The sequence below is a fragment of the Salmo salar genome, chromosome ssa09 (genome assembly GCF_905237065.1).
Source record: "Salmo salar chromosome ssa09, Ssal_v3.1, whole genome shotgun sequence".
Taxonomy (NCBI): Eukaryota; Metazoa; Chordata; class Actinopteri; order Salmoniformes; family Salmonidae; genus Salmo; species Salmo salar.
The window spans coordinates 118,767,566-118,784,379 of record NC_059450.1 but is presented as its reverse complement, the minus strand read 5'-3'; the positions used below and the strand labels follow the sequence as shown (position 1 = coordinate 118,784,379).

Below are 16,814 nucleotides of genomic sequence, written 5' to 3'. Positions count from 1 at the left end.
ACAGTTGTGCCAAACACACACAAACAGGCAATTCGCTCTCAATAAATCGACTCCCTCTCCGCAAGTCATTGGGAAAACAGGACAAACAACAGATTGAATACACTGCAATGTGCCTTATTAGCATGGGTGAACTGAGTGACCCTGTTAGAATCCATTTCCACTGGCAAGCCATGGTGTTGAAAGGCCATCTGCAAATTCTTTCAAAATTAACTTATTTGCGAACTAATTGAATTTAAAACATTCTTGGGTGCATTTTTTTTTTTTTTTGCATGCGCCAGTACAAAACCCCCTTTCTGTTAACCCACTAGCCCAGATACTTGCAAGCCATCGCGAAATCAGAATCACACGACATACCATTCCACACACATTCCAGAGAAGAAAAAGATCTATACCCCTCTGTTCTCACACTGTTCTTTTATTTCATGATGCATGTACAGATCTGGAACTCCACATAAAAAAAAAGACATCCTCTCTACTGTATAAAGCGGAAGATTAAAAATCCTCCATTAATGCAAGAAGCGGAGGCATCTGACTTGTTACATTTCGCAACATTTCCACGCTGATACACACTGGACGGACAAGAATCAAAACTCTGTGCAATCACTCCCCCACAAACACAAGGGCAGACATATTTCAACATTTCCAGATGAGGTGCATGTACCTCATAATATTATGGAGTAAAAATGCATTTTACATTTTTTATTTACATCAGACTTTGACATTGTATAGATGAGACCCAGGATTGCATCCACTGTGTCAAAAATAGAAGCACTGACCATAAACCATTACATAACACATACATTATGTTTAGAGGCTTACACCGTCTTCACTGGCCTCAGATGCATTGGCTTTTGGCTGATTGGTTTCCAGCTGTACCCCTTTGGCATCGCAGCATATGTAAAATACATTTATTGAGTATATACTAACTAACAACCCTCACACATGCAAAACAAGATCGCACACATGCAGCAGTACAAAATGACTGCTAATTTATCCTACTGTAAGTGCATTAGCCAGGTCACCTATCCCATTGACCTACAAATTACTTACACATGGGGCATTTCCGCACGTCTCCCTAGTAAATCCGAACTCAGGCATTCAGTATCATTCATTTGCAGAAATCCCATGAGAAATTGAGAGCTTGGGACTAAAATGATCTATTTGCAAAAATATAATTCTGAGATAATTGGCTTTAAAAAGTTCCTCAACCTGCATTGGTTTGAATGGCGTCAGCAATGTTATCTTGCACTCTTTCGAACTTAACATAAATTGGGGTATTTAAAGTACTAAATAGGTAGAGAACATTGAACAGAACAAGGTTATGTCAATAACTCAATTTTGACATAAATGCAGATAGAACCGGATAAATCAAAAGCTCTCTTTAGGTTTGACATAATAAATATTGAAATGCAGATAAATGTGTACTTTGTCTCATCAAATGCCCAAAGAGAAATGCTCAAAGCATTTGCCGTTAAGTCTTCCATATAGATTATAAATCACCCACATAAAGAAGTTACAAAACCATCATGACAGACCAATCAACAAAAGTGCTACCCTGGCATAGTAAGACACATTATGAATGCCATTAGAGATCGTTACAAATCAGGCCCATTAAGTCATGGGCCACTTCTGCCAGCAGGTTGGTGGAGGGATTCAGATAAATACCAAGCAAACCTTTTGATTGGGCCCAACAGTTCTTAATTTCTCGCTTTTCTCATACAGCCTCCTTGTTAATGCATTACGGAAGGCTCTGAAATGCAAAGGCATTCTGGGACTGTCCGACCCCTGAATCAGGTGTGTTCCAGGCTCACCAGGGGTGTGTTGTGCCCCCTCTGTGACACTTTTGTCCCTCAGGTTGGCGGGGGCCCATTGACATAGCTCAGGGCCAGTTGGAAGGAGCGGGCCAGGGAGTTGGAGCGGTGGCACTCTGGGTCCATGAGGAGTGTTGTGGGCCAGACCAGCAGGGCTAGGAACACAGCCAGCAGGACGACCAGGAACACTGGGCTCCTTAGAGTCTTTAGTACCCACACGGCCCCCAGGGGCCACAAGCGGAACTTGGTTTGTCTGTTAGGGCACTCATCTGGCCTACAGGAGGAGCGTGGATAGAAGGAGCGTGATTGTAATTCTAAGTCGCAGCATCGTTTAAGCCAGGAGTTGTTATTGACCTTGGGGACTGGGAGTGTGTGCCGTTTTTAATTTCAATAAATCACATGGAGGAGTGAGATTTGCTATCACTGTCTAATTGGTATTGATTGGAATATCAAATGTCACAACAGGTATTTGCAGTGTTGTCGTTATGTAAGTTATTATATAGATACACTCAAATACGCTTATAAGTAAAAAAATATGATAGTACAGTAAGTACAGTAATATACATTGAACCAAAGCATTGAATATTAAAACATATAGGCTGCATTTACTCAGGCAGACTAATTCTGATCTTTCGCCCAATTATTGGCAAAAGTTCTGATTGGGCAAAATATAAATAAATTGGGCAAAAGATCAGAATTGGTCTGCCTGTTTAAAGGCAGCCATAGTTTCCACGTGAATAAGACTTTACTCACCGTTGCTCACTATGGACCACCTCCCATGAGGCATTGCAGTGCGGCTCTTCCTCTGGAGACTGGCAGAGAAAGAGGAATCAACAGAGAGAAGGATTGTGTACACACACACACTTAACCCGACAGGGGATGCATTAATTTTGGCCTCCGCACTGTAGGCTTGGTTACACAACTTTTTACAAGGCAGCTGGCAAAGATATTATTATAATATTTTTTTTGACTTCTAGTGTGATCTGCATACAACCTGTCATCTTCAGTACATTGCTGTACATTTTGAAGACAGATGAATTAACTTGATCTTACAAGCTGCCATTAACAGTTACAGCAATAATAAATCAAATTTATTTATATAGCCCTTCATACATCAGCTGATATCTCAAAGTGCTGTACAGAAACCCAGCCTAAAACCCAAAACAGCAAGCAATGCAATGTGATGTGATACTGTTACCTGTGGGTTTAACTGAAGTCTACAAGCCATCCTATCAGACTTGAGCTGGAGGTCACATGACTGTAAGGTGTAGGGGGTCAAACACAGCTCCTGGGGGTGTGTCTGAACAGGAATGTACCTGAGACTGTGGCTTCCCTCAGAGCAACCAGCACACTGTCACACATAAACAAAGCAGTTTGGGTTACGGCACAGGCTAGACTCATTCTACATGACAGTGTTTCTATGCAACAAAGGCCAATTGTAAATCAAAAGAAACTTATAGATGCGGTCCAATGAGGTTGCCACACACCCCCCCCCTCTCTCATGGGACCAACCCATCAGCCCCTTGTCCGCCGCTCTTCTTCTATCCTCTCACTGGGTTTTGACTAACGCTCGTGGCCTATGGTGTGTCTGGTCTTTATGTTCTCGCCTGCAATTACGACAGACATTAAAAAGCCAGTTAACGCCAGAGCTCTCCGCCGTCCCTGTAAAGCAGCCAATTAAGCCTCGAGCGCAGAGACATTAAAGGAGCCCCTTTGAAATGGAAATGGTTCCTCCGCAAGGTTTGAGGCTTTGCAGTGAAATCAGGCTTTCCATCAGCACAGCAATTCACTTCCTTACGGACGCGTCCCCCCCCTCTGACAAACAGAATGCTTTAATCAGGCTGGGCTTCAGACAGCTTAATTAGAAAGAAAAAAGGTCCCTCTCCCAAAAAACAGAAGGGGGGAATATTCCTGGGCTGTTTCTGTTTTGGTGACACTTAAAAACGTAGCCTCTGCTACACCGATGCATTTCTAAATCACCATCTTATTGATTTGTTTACGAGCAGGACGAGGTATAAAATAGACACTTTGTAGACGATGTGACACACCCAAAATAGGGGGCAATGCATTTAAAGCTGCATGCAATAACACAAAAACACTGAATTGTCGATTGACATGATTCTATGAATATTTACTTTTTCGTGGTGTCGCCTGCGTTAAATTCTCCATGCATTTTTGCAAATAATGCATGGGAAAGTCGATTCCTAAAGTCGATTCTTCTCGCAGTAAAAGTGAGCCTTTTCCAACAAACAGGTCTGCATATAACCAAACACCTTCGTGTGCATGTCTCACTGTACAGTACACGCTCCTCTCTGGACCACAAGTAGAACCTAATCAGTGTGGAAGGTCAGGAGTCTTATGGAGGCTCCAGGGCACATTTCTCAGCCATTCCAGAAAGCTAGAGGATGCTCATGTGATGCAGTATGCTGCTTAATGAAAGGTACTGTTGCTAGCATCTCATTCCTCCAACTTTACCCGTTTCAGACTGCGCCGGCTGTTCTTTTTTGGGTGTGGGCCATGTTGAAAGTCCTCAAAGGATCAGAGGGTTTCTGTCTAAGACAGTGTTGTCACCAATTAACTGAGACTATGATTCATTCTAATTTGGAGGAGATATTATGGTTCAGAGGGGACACTGGACCAGTCTGTTAAAAGGCAGAGGAGTTTTACTGGGTTTAAGGTGTACCTTCCAAGTACTGTTGGTCTGGACAGCCTTGGAGCAGGCTCTGTGCGGTTGGACCGAGGGGGCTATAGAGGGGACGGTGTGTCCGTGCGTCTGTCCCAGCCAGGCGCTGATGCGATCAGGGTCAAAGTTCACAGGCTCCTGGGAGGGTCCGTCGGGCATGGAGGTCGTCCAGTGGCCAGAGAGTAGATGTTTGCCATCTCTGACACTCTGGATCGTGGGAGGTGAGAACACCACTGGGCCTGCATACTCAAACCTCCTCTCCGGCCTCTGGAAACACCAGCCACAATTGAGGATAGATTGTGTACATTTTACCTGGAATGAACTAACACATTTCATTGAGAGTTTTGGTTTTAATATGCAAAAACCCTGGAGGAGTCTTTGAAGTCTTTATATTTCTGGCTTAAATCAGATGCTAAAATCAGTCCTACATTTCTGCATCTTCCACTATTAAATCCAATGGGTTTGGTGTTCAACACAATCAGTATTATTAGTCGCACCAGCAAAACAAAACTTCTCTGTACTGACACCGATGATAATGGAAGTATTGGCTTTAGGCTTATCTTAAAAAATAAAATAAAAAAAGAGCTAAGATAGCTTTTTCCTCACACACACACACACAAATAACTCCTTGTTAATCGAAGTGAAGAACAACATTGTGTGTCATTTCAATGGATCATGCGTTTCACACATACTTCAGTATAAACTGTCCAATGCATTATTCAAATTCCTTTGCCGGTTGAACACAAGTTTACATTCCTGATAATATTGCAGAAACATGTTGACCTGCGTGTGCCTCTGAGCCTAAGGGAACAGCGGTCGAGCGAAGAGCCAGAATAAAGATCAGTAGGAGGAGCTCGGTCTACTCACCATTTCCTCTGCTGCTCTGTAATTTATATCAGACTGAGAGCCTATGGAGCCGAGGTAACTCCGCCTCTTTACACCATCTCTGGCCAGTGGCTTTTCTCGATCTGTTTGAATGAAACAAGCACACCTCAAATCTGGTGCCAAGCAAACAATGACAGCGTTAATCATTTAAAAATGTTCTCATGGCATCCCAATGGATGAGGATAGAACAAGTGGATTATTCCATCGGCGTCATTAACTTTTATTTTAATCCATAGTCAATTATTTAAAATCGCCTACCTGTGTTGGCGCTGAAATATGACAAGTCGGCGTCTGATTGGGAGACGGGGCCCCCGATGTCGACGGAGGGGTCCCACTCTAGCACCATGTGGTCTAGGTTGGGGGGGTTCTGCAGGTCTGGGGCGCTGCTCTTCTCAAAAACACCATCCTGCTCCAACAGGACCTCAGACGGACAGCCGGAGTCAGAGGCTTGAGTCAGTACCCAGTCATCCTCATACACCTGACATAGGAAAGATGGAGGGAGGAAAGGAGGACGTATAAATGGAAGAGAACTACTACAGGATGCTATAAAAACACACTAATGGTAGAGTTGTTCTCAGTTTGGCCTGGAACAGCTGATCAGAGCCAAAAGAGAACATGGGCATATTCCACAACCCCAAATCCCCTCTCCTTCCTTCACTAGCTTCCTTTAACCCATATAGGCCTTTCAGAACAGTGGACAGAAGCTTAGAAGAAGAGAAGAAATTGTGCAGAAAAGCAGGGCCTTAGAGTGGCTGGTGCACTTAAAGATACAGGTTTAGCGAAGCCTACCAGTCTCATGCTGAGCAGGCGTGTGTGCAGACGTCCCACTCCCTCAAATACGTGGGCACAGTAGAGCAGCAGCTCCTGCAGCCCCGCCTCGATGTCTTGGGCGTCCTCTGGCTCGCTCTTCTGGATCAGCGCCTCGCCCCGCTCCAGGAGACCGTTCAGACGCCCCGCAGTCTCCCCCACCGCCCCCTGGAAGCTCTGAGGCCAAACACACACACAGCCAATCAGGGAGGAGACATTTACTAGGGGAAGGGCCGTAAGAATGGGTACTGGAATCAGGTAGAAGCGTATCAGGCAAGTCAGGGACAGTTAATGGGAATTACAGATAAATTACCAGGTAAAGCAGATGCAAAATTATGTTAGGCAAAAGTGAGGACCACTGATTGCTTGGTCAGATTACTTGGCTGGTCAGTCCTGTCCAGTACAGTCCTAGGCCATGTCCTTTACCTGCAGCTCCCACATCTTGTCACAGGTGTCCCTTCCAGAGAAGTGTTCCACCTCGGTCAGCCTAAGGTCCATGTCAGCAAGCCACACAGCCATCTCCTCCCTCTGGCCCTCAAACTCCTCCCGCTGGGACACACGGTGCTAGGAGACAGGGTAGGAGGAGACGGGGTAGGAAAGAGCACGTGAAGAGAGGGGAAATAAAACATTGTAAGCGAAGAGAGGTGGAGGTATAGCAATATAGATACAGAATAATAGTCTAGTCCTCCGAGCAATGCTGGCATCTGAATACATTTGGGAGGAATCAGATGTAGCTCAAAAAAGAAAACGTCCCCCTGCCTTAGACATCTGTGTGATGGAAGAAGGGGCATCTTGCACCTCTTACCTTGAGTCTGCGGCAAACACTCTCAATGGTCCCATGTAGGCGGTCCCAGCGCTGACCACAGTCCCTGGCCATGCCCACCAGGCGTGACCGCATGGCCCCATCAAAGAGCCTGGTCAAGGTCCTGTTCCTAAGAGTCAGACTGTCTAGCTGCACCAGCCGAGCCCCAGCCTGGGTCTTCAGGCTCTGGTAGGGGAGTGCACAACAACTGGGGGTTTAGATCGAACAGTAGAAAGATACTTGTTCTATTATACAGGTGAACGAAACAGTTCTGAAATATCATCTCTATTAAATCTGTAATAACAATGACAGTGTGTCTACGCAATTACTGAGGACATAAACACCAACATGGGGCTGTAGATGGTCAGATCTGGTCTCCTACCTCAAACTTCTCGAGCTCCTCCTTGGCAGTGACAAAGAGCACATGGGCAGATCTGGGGGAGTCGGCAGCCTTCTCAGCCAATTGAAGCCAATCGCTGAGAGAGGAGTACTCCTTCATGAACTCATGCCATAGCACCCATTTTCTTTCTAACCTTTGCGAGATACATAAACAAACAAAGGCCAGACTGGTAAATGGAAAAGCACATTAATTAGAGTAGTGTGGTTCACTACAGTTGATCAATATAATCTACTATCCATTAATTAACTGTCCACATTAATTAGGTCTTAATCCTTCAATCAGCAAATACACTTGAGAAAACCACATTGGGGTCAGAAGAGAAAACAAATGTCTTGAGTTGGGAAACACTCACTGGACACATCCATCCAGAGACGGGCTTCCATCTTGGATCAAGCAGGTTCCCAGTGGCAGACGGTCTTGGGGCTCCTCATTGATCTCTAGTAGAGGCAGGAAGTGGTATTCGGAAAGTAGGGGCTCAGTGTGTTCTAGGATCAGGTCCAATCCCAAGGGACTGTTCACAGACTGGGTAGCGACTCCACGTTCATCCTCTTCCGACATTGTGTCACTTCTTGTGGTGCAGGGACAATGGTATCCATGACTACCGGCTGGGAGTGGCACCCCCACAGGCATCTTGGGCTCCACCTGTCACCTGGGTGACTCCACCTGTTTTGCGTGCGAAAGTGTCACTGCATTACAACACTCCGAAATGAGGTGACAATTAACACATACTTCCAAATGAATTACGTTGAGTGAATTTTTCACAGTAACATAATGTCTATAGTATGTTATCAGATGGAACCTACATGCTTTCAATGCACTCTAAAGGTGCCCTCTTTGAAAAAACTATCATGGGGGGGGGGGTCTTTGAGTACACTCAGTGTTGGGTGAGTACCTGAGTTCACCCTGATGGGTTATTCATACAAGTCATTACAAATAGAGTTCTGAATGACTGCCCAGGAATTGAGAGAGACAGCGCAGATGGCGAGTAGCTGAATGCCTCTCCCAAAGTGAGGCAACTACCCGAATGGCCAATCGGTTATTTTCTGGGCCATCTAATCGTTTTGCAGTAGCAATCCCTCTTATGAATTATGACTCAGCAGTTCCACACTTCAGACCATTCTAAAGGGGGTTAGGAGCTGAAAACAGAATGTTGAATAGGAAATTATAACAGAGTAGTCTTTTGGTCCCATTGATAATAACATTATCCATTACTGCCTGCCTTTAGAAAAATCCTACAACAAAAGCTGAGCGTGTGTAATTAAACTCATCTGAAACATGCACTTGTCTGATCCCGTCCGTTTAATCCTGGTTGTTTGTCATCTCTACAGTATAGTTTCTCTCTTTCCTTCACTTTTATTCAGTGACTGGACAGCACACTGGGCAGCAACCTGTCAGATAACGTTTCAGAGTGGGCACAGGTTTCTGAGGCGGTCAGATCTTTGATAAACAGTCTTTTTGCTGATCTTTTCAGTTGATCTAAATTCCATTTAGAGCAGTGGCATTGAATTTTGGGGTGTTGACCCCTAGTAAGGTCAGGGGGACTTCAGTGGGGTCGCCAAAAACTAAACAAAGACTTAAGAGTACATATTGTATGGGACAATATACAAATGTTTTTGAGAAAGATAATATTTGTATTTATTGGTTTCTTTTCATTTTGATGTATTGAATTGAAGGTTATTTGTCAATGTAAAAATGTACAGACTTAAGTCCCTATTAAAAAAGTTTGCATACCACTGATTTAGAGTAAGAGATGTTCCATTCATTAGCTCCCGAGGATATTTTTTGATGCAGTCTTCTCATTGTCATTCATTAAAAAGTAATTCCATGTTGCCATGCTTCAGGGCGGAAGGCATGTCGATATGCGAAAAGGAATGACAGTTACTTTCTGGGTAAGTAGAACAGTGTGGAGGATGTTTCCAATACACGTACACGTCACTGGCAATCTACAATCCCACCTGTGACAGTCCATCGACCCAAATATCTACACTTAATATTCCTTTCATATCCTCCTGAGGAACATTCCGGATTGCAGAAGTTCTTTAGTCAAAGCACAGATTCCACGATCAAGTTGGAACTCTTGGCAAACTTCTTATGTAGTTCTCGGGTTGGTTCATTTGTGTGGCACAAAGCCGCGAGATACTTTCCATTTCAGCCAACCTTTGAGAGTGGCATGCCCACAGCTCTAATGACTAAACTGAAGTCCATAGGTCACAGAGACTGCCAAGATAAACTTTATGCAGGGCAGATGTGAGGCCAGGCTGCGGGTGGAGTCTGATAACAGCTATCATCATGTGTGATACAGTTAAGGACCACATCAAAAAAAGGGGATGATTTTATCACCCCAATGTAATTAGTGCTTATCTCACTGAGACAGCAAAGAGGGGGCACAAGGTTCACATGGTTACCATGGAGTTATGCCAACCCAATCTGCTCACATTACTAGTGTTGTCAATCAAAAGTCCCGTAAACAACTTAATTGAGATGCCCTGGAGACTCAAAACTTCACAAGTTAACACAGGAGTGTTCTTTTCCATGGCAGTTATTTTTTTTAATGCAGAGTTAAATACACATCCAGACAGTGGAAGTAGCCTGTAGGCTCTTTAAGAATTCCCTCAGCCTTGGAGGCCAATAAATCACTTCACATTTGTGCCCAGAAGAGTTATGAGGGCACCACTCTGGCCCTGGCAGAAGAAAATGCCAAATAGATTTCCCCCGGTCCCTTACCTGCTGAATGCGCCATGGAAGGTCGGCTACTCTGCTACCGAGGGCCTATTGTTAATCATCGGCAAGTCAACGAACCCCTCTGGGCTAATGTCACACTTGATAATCCAGCACAGCAGACTGACTGCTGCAGCACCGACCGGCCTGAGATTGACCTCTGCCCTTAGACTAACGAGACAGGGAATAACACTACCAACAAGACACAGATTTATCAACAGCCATCTTCTCCTCTTCATATTCAGATAGAAGAGAAAGCAGGGCTTTCAAAATGGCTGCTAGCCAGCCATTAGTTAAATATGAAGAACATGAAACGTCCTTTTCTTTTTACTCATGAGAGAGCAGCGTCAGTCAGATCTCAACATTCATAAGCGTGTGTGGCTGACTGCTCCATCACAAGAGGGCACAGAGTCACTGGATTGGACCTCGAGGCGGTGGAGTTGAAAATCGAAAGCAGTTTTATTACTGTTAGGGGAACTCACCCAATAATGGAACCTGCAGATGTCACAGCTTCGAAAGGGCACTCATGTAATTTCTGCAGGCTGGGACGGGGAGAGAGAGAGAGAGAGCGAGAGAGAGAGAGAGAGAGAGAGAGAGAGAGAGAGGGTTGGGTAGGTTTCAGTCCCCCCCTAGACAGCACAAAGGACAGGGGGCTTCACTGGCTGCAGGTGATGATACTGTCCCAATAGGCTACTTCTCAATGACAGTACATTTACTCTGTTAAACCTTGCTCTTTAGAGTATGGCAAAGGCCAGCAGTGTATATAGTATATAGTGCAGTCCAAAGAGACTGGATATCAAGTCACCATTTCAGCACAGATTAGAGCAACAACTTGCCCATGAATACATGAATAGGGATATGACAAGTAAACTAATGCCAGCTTACGCCCACAATGTGCATGCGTCATTTTTCTGTCGGGGTAGGGGTGGAGCAAAGCAGGTGCATCTTGGTAGTTTTCCATAACAATACCCGCATTTTAATAAGTGAGACGGAGCTGAATAAAAACAAACAGTGAAACTGCTTGTCTGCTATGGAAGAAAAAACTAAAACTCTCCTGCTCAGACAAAAGGTGAGCTGCTGACGTCATCAGCCAATTATGGCCCAGACGAGCCCTGCTGCTGTACGAGACAAACGAAAAATAATGACATCGTCAACACAGCCATTAAAGTGTGAGTGGCCAGTTGACATTTCCTTGCCTTGATGAATGCTTCGTCAGCTGACACTGGTAGCATCCTGGATCACCTGACGGACAGGCCGGGAGCGGGAACATTACCAGGGAAAAGAGGATTGTTAACCTATGGAGTCAGTCTGCTATTCAGTCCTTGACAGAACGTATTAACTGTCATTTGCCTAACATTGACTCAACCTCCAGCTCACGTACTCCTGGCTACATGCTCTAGCAGGCCTGGGCAATTCCAGTCCTCACGTGCCTGATTGGTGTCACTTTTCCTCCATCCCTAGCAAACACACCTGATTTAAACTAATTGCATTTTTAACTGAAGATCATGATTAGTTGATTATTGGAGTCAGGTGTGTTAGCTGGGGCAAAAGTGTGACACCAATCAGACCCCCTGAGGCCTGGAGTTGCCCAGGCCTGCGTCTAGTGGGACAGTGTCCGGGGACAATAATTGGCAATTGCATCCCTTTAGCCGTCTGATTTGCGGTGGACACTAAACATTTATAGGCAGCTGGGACAAGTCATTCTTTGTCTGGGTGTGGGCAGGCAGCTCCTCTCCTCCTCTTCTGATGGTGAAAAAAAACAAAACGTTATTGGTATGCAGGTCCAATGCCTGGAGCAGAGGCTCAGGGCTGAACAGACCGAGGCACCACACCGCTGCATGAATCACATTTATCTGCCTGGATAGTATTAGATGGGATCTACAGCACCTCCAGTGACCACGTAGTTAGTCTTGCTCAACAAACCTTAACTGCAGCACTTTTTAGTCCATGCCAACTAGTTCAGTATTTCGACAACTCTTGAGGGCAATCCAATCAAAGGGACCAGGCACAGTACGCAAAATGAAACAAATAGCAAGCACACAGAGCCATGGGAAACATAACTAATTGTGAAGAGTGACAACTGTGCATGTCACCATAGCTGAAATAATGACATCTTTACAAAACACCTACATCTATTCTCATCCCAACATTTAGCGTGCCCATTGACACGTCCACAGTACCCGTCTATGTTTTGCAGCGTGCCTGCCCACTCCTTTCTGTGCCACAACACGGGCAGAGTCAGGAGCAGCAGCCGTAGGGGACATCTGTGTTTCCAGTGACAGGTTGGCGGGACAGCCAGCGAGGAGGAGAGAAAAATGGAGCGTGGCTTCACGTCTTCTGCTGCTCCCTACCCATCCCCCTCAAACTCTCTCCCCTCACCCCCCCATGGACCAGAGACTGCGGCCATTGTCTCGGGAGCACAAAAGACTCAAAGTGAACAAATGTGCCTTTCTGCTGTCCGGATGGAGTGCGAAAGACAGGCCTGGGACACCTGATCTATCCCACTATCTGCACAGAGATAGACGCAGCCAGGGAGAGAAACTCCCCCATCAGTCACCCCAAACTGATCCAAGATCAGAACACTTAACACGGTCAGTTGTGGGGGAGAAACGGAGCAGGTCCGGGCCAGGAGAGATCTGGTGACCCTGGATGGAAACTTTCTTTCACCATTAACTAGGCTCTGCTTAAATTGAGGGAGACAGAGAAAGAAATGGCGGAGACAAAATGGAGGGCGAAGCAGAAGAATTGAGAGAGAGAACAGATTGAAAGACCGAGAGGTACAGATAGGAGAAATCATGATAGAGTGAGTGAGTTGTGTACTGTAGTATCGAGACAACACTCTGGCAAGATGTGTGCCGCAAGTCCCTGGGACAATGCCCTCAGTGACTGAAAGACAAATATTACTTTGCACCACTACTGCACTCTAATAAAAACATGGGTAAACATCAAATACACTACAAAAGCTCTCATCTTTCATAGGCTGCTAAAATTACCAAGCATTTCTTACTAATATTAACTAAAAAGGTGTGTTTGGAATACAATGCTACGTTGGTGAAATCCGACTAGACGTTTCCAACAGCAATACCTCAGTCTGTAGATTTCAAGTGTCTGTATAGTGTATACAGGCCTAAAGTAGGTGATGAGTACAAGACAACAAAGGACAGAAAACAGAGAAATTATGTGAACACAAAGGAACAAGAGGCTGGGCTGGGAACAGGCAGAGATTGTGTGGCCAAGTACACTTTAGGTTACACAGATTATCCTTGGTGTCAAATACAATCTCTTTAATGAGGGGTGTATCTAAAATGTAGTGCTTGATCAGGCATGGGAAACTGGTGCTCTGGATATCGTGGCTATACTATTGCTAAGAGAGAAGAAAAAAAAATAAGAGAGCCCAGCACTGTAGAGTACAATGGCTTTGTGGGGTCATCTTTGTCCAAATGCAGAACACATTCCTCCATTAGTGACCGCACCTCTCTTTAGGGTGAGCATCCACACACACAATATATATATATATATACTTAGAGGGTTAGAGGACTCACTCAATTAGACTCAGTGGCTTACAATGTTCCTTGTGTTCTACAATTCCTTTATTCGACATTATCAGGGGAAATGAACAGAATTAAATGTGTTTGGCTAAATAACTAAGAGAGCAAGCTAATAAATGAAACGGAAATTGACTGGAATGAATGCCAACAAACACACAAACAACCTTTTGGGAAACAATTTAGAGGCCTGCGATGGAAGTCTGCAAGCGGGGCATAGAAGGACAGATAGACTTCATCAAAACGGATGTCTGGATGGAATGAAAAATAATCACAACATTGAGAATTTCCTGTTATACAGTAAATGTTGCTAATAGGAGAGCATCAGGTAAATAAATCTGACCTTTAATCCAGTTCAGAAATCCTTTTCCTGTCTATTTTCCCTCTCACTCTTCGTAGTGAGCTTGGAGGGATACTCTACTGCCAGACGCTATTCTTGAGGACCTGAGCCCCTGAAGAGGGGACATTGTGTGACTACGATTTGTAACCTTGAATGACGAGGGTATCATATCAATACCGACATGAGAAAGGCCTGCGATTCTCATTCTGTTTATTGTCCTTACACCCTTTATCTCTGGTCAGGAATAGTAAATTAGATAGCTTTCCAAGATATCCTGATTCATGACTGCTCACAAACTCATGAGTTGGGTTTCACAGCCCGTTGTCAGCCTTCTGAGCCCGGGCCTGGCACTTGTCCAAGGGATGTTGCTGACTGATTCAGTAGTTAATTAGCTGACACCAAGTTCTTCTGGTCAAGCACTGCTCAAAAGAGCAGAATCATTTTATCTAATTACTGGTCACTGATGAAAAACTGACTGTCAAAGGGCTGTGAAGACACAGTCATTCCCATTAGGCCTATACAAACTTGGTTCATTCATTGGCATTACTAGGTTTTTAGACATTGGCCCTGAAAAGTGAAGTGCATTTTGTTGGGTAAAAAGTGCTTTCTACCTTGTGAAAAGAACACAATTTTTCAGTGAAACTTAAGATGGTTGAGGAGCATTTGGTTCCACTATAAGTTGTAAGTCTAACAGTAAGACTATTGATGCCACATCCTTCAAAAAAAATAACCTCAAGGCATGACAGGGAATCCACCTGTAACAATGAGTCATGCATACTGTATAACACAGCTGCCAGACAGACAGTAACAGTTCCCGTTGAAAACAATTTACGTGGAAATTGCACTCTAGGCCTACAAGTTGGTACTTCCGGAGATAAACACCACCCATGTTCTTGGATATAGTAATAACATTGACGAAATGTTGAATGTTTTGTTAATGACCCACTTTGTCTCTCGCCAAACAAAACTTGAATGAAATAACATGTAATTTTATATTTTAATAGGCCCACTCGAACGTTTAAACTATGTTATCGTCAAAAATCATCAATAGCATTGAGACAGGGAAACAAACAGGTAACTTACGATTCTGCTTCGTCCGGATTCACAGGCAGGATTGATGCAGCTGGGAGGTCCTGACACTTGGAAGCCCCATTTTGCTCGATGCCTAAATATGATAAACACCTACTCGAAATTCGGAGGGAATTTGTGCACGTTTAAATCATCAACCATAGGATGTCATTTGTGAAGTTGATCTGCTTTCTCTTGATATACGTAACCACTATCGGAAGAGCACGCCGGTGTTTAGAATGTACCAGGTAACTTGACCTGTCACAGGTAGTCTGAAACCACACCCCTCAAACGCATACAGTACTCACCTGCGTTAAACTTCCGTCTACCTAAATGTGTCACGTACTGACAATTCTCAAATAAAAATCCGTTCTTAAATAACTTAAAAATACAGTGGACAATTAAATTGGAGATTCTTTTAATGATTATTTTTTTAAACTAATATCTTCCTCAAAAGTTATTTTGAGACTGTAATAAAAAACATCTATGAGACGTCTGGATCATTTGAAATAAATGCAAATGTTTATATGTATTATACAGGCTGTGGCATGGCTCATCTACCCCCTATATGTTATTATTCAAATGAAGGCATATTGTAGGCCAGTTACATAAGGATGGTATAAAAAGAGGTTGAAGTGAATTGCATAAGATGTTCATTCTAAATTGCAGTCATCTTATACTCATATGAGTATACTATCATTTTCACCCCAGTTGTCTTGAACACAGAGAATATCAGGCCTCCAGAAATAGTGGATTGACTAATATAAAGAAGTGACTCATAAACACCATGGTTTAGAGTAGACCCTATGGCTTTAGGGGACAGTGAAATACGATGGGATCTATACAGATTCAGGGTGCATTGTAATTGTATTTGTGTCATAATAGAAGGCACAGCAGATTAACTCACACTGTACTAATAGGCAGCCCCTCCCCCCTCCCCAAGGATACCCTTTGTTGTTGATTACAGTGAAACAAAGGAGAGGCATCAGCAAGGCAAACTTTTTACATTTTTTATTTAACTAGGCAAGTCAGTTAAGAACAAATTCTTATCTGCCCACACCAGCCAAACCCGGACGACGCTGGACCAATTGTGCACCTCACTATGGGACTCCCAATCACAACCGGTTGTAAAACTGCCTGGATTCAAACCAAGGTGTAGTGCCTTAGACCGCTGCGCCACTTGGGAGCCCTTCACCCCACTGTAGTCACATATACAGGCTACAGAGCCTCAGTGTGGAGCGAGACACAGCCCGAGAGAGAGAGAGAGAGAGCGAGAGAGAGAGAGAGAGAGAGAGAGAGAGAGAGAGAGAGAGAGAGAAAGAGAGAAAGACATATTCAGGCTTGCACTTCAGTATCTGAGATGATGGCTTCACTCTCTCAGCTCATGTCTTAGAGGAGGGCTCAGTCAGACGATTTTCGTTTGTGCTTCAGCAGGAACAGGGGGAGTGAGTGAGAGAGATTATATGCTTACCGCGTTCCCGCTCTCCAACCGAAGCTAACGTCAAATCTCTTTTTAAAAAGGGGAGGGGGGAGATGGGGGAAGGGACGAGGCGTGCGAGATAACTCAGTGAGCACGTCTGAATGGATTACCCACTCTGCTAATTATGAACAAAAAACACTGTAATTATGCATCAGAGTGGTTTTACTCTCCGTCTTCTCTCTCTGTTTTAATTATGCTTTGGAGTGGGAAGGGAAGTGGGCTCTCCAATTGGCCTTTCCAGAGTAGCAAAAAGCACAGAGCCACTGAGGCGGAAA

General features: G+C 44.3%; 1 protein-coding gene across 5 annotated transcripts; it reads right to left on the bottom strand.

The window, feature by feature from the left end:
- Positions 1 to 397: 397 nt before the first annotated feature.
- Positions 398 to 15,350, bottom strand: LOC106612688 (nesprin-2). 5 transcript variants are annotated; one of them, XM_014214097.2, is made up of 13 exons: positions 15,075 to 15,349; positions 10,589 to 10,648; positions 7,741 to 8,051; positions 7,371 to 7,521; positions 6,992 to 7,174; positions 6,613 to 6,750; positions 6,169 to 6,363; positions 5,638 to 5,857; positions 5,362 to 5,462; positions 4,495 to 4,761; positions 3,010 to 3,162; positions 2,565 to 2,623; positions 398 to 2,085 (listed from the first exon to the last, which is right to left on the bottom strand). In XM_014214097.2, exons 3-13 carry the CDS (start codon positions 8,016 to 8,018, stop codon positions 1,851 to 1,853), a joined length of 1,980 nt encoding a protein of 659 aa, XP_014069572.1. In that variant the 5' UTR covers positions 8,019 to 8,051; positions 10,589 to 10,648; positions 15,075 to 15,349; the 3' UTR covers positions 398 to 1,850. The 5 variants fall into 5 exon arrangements, with proteins under 5 accessions (XP_014069572.1, XP_045580350.1, XP_014069575.1 ...); XM_045724394.1 differs by having other exon boundaries at positions 6,992 to 7,196; positions 15,075 to 15,348; XM_014214100.2 differs by lacking the exon at positions 4,495 to 4,761 and having other exon boundaries at positions 15,075 to 15,350.
- Positions 15,351 to 16,814: the final 1,464 nt, after the last annotated feature.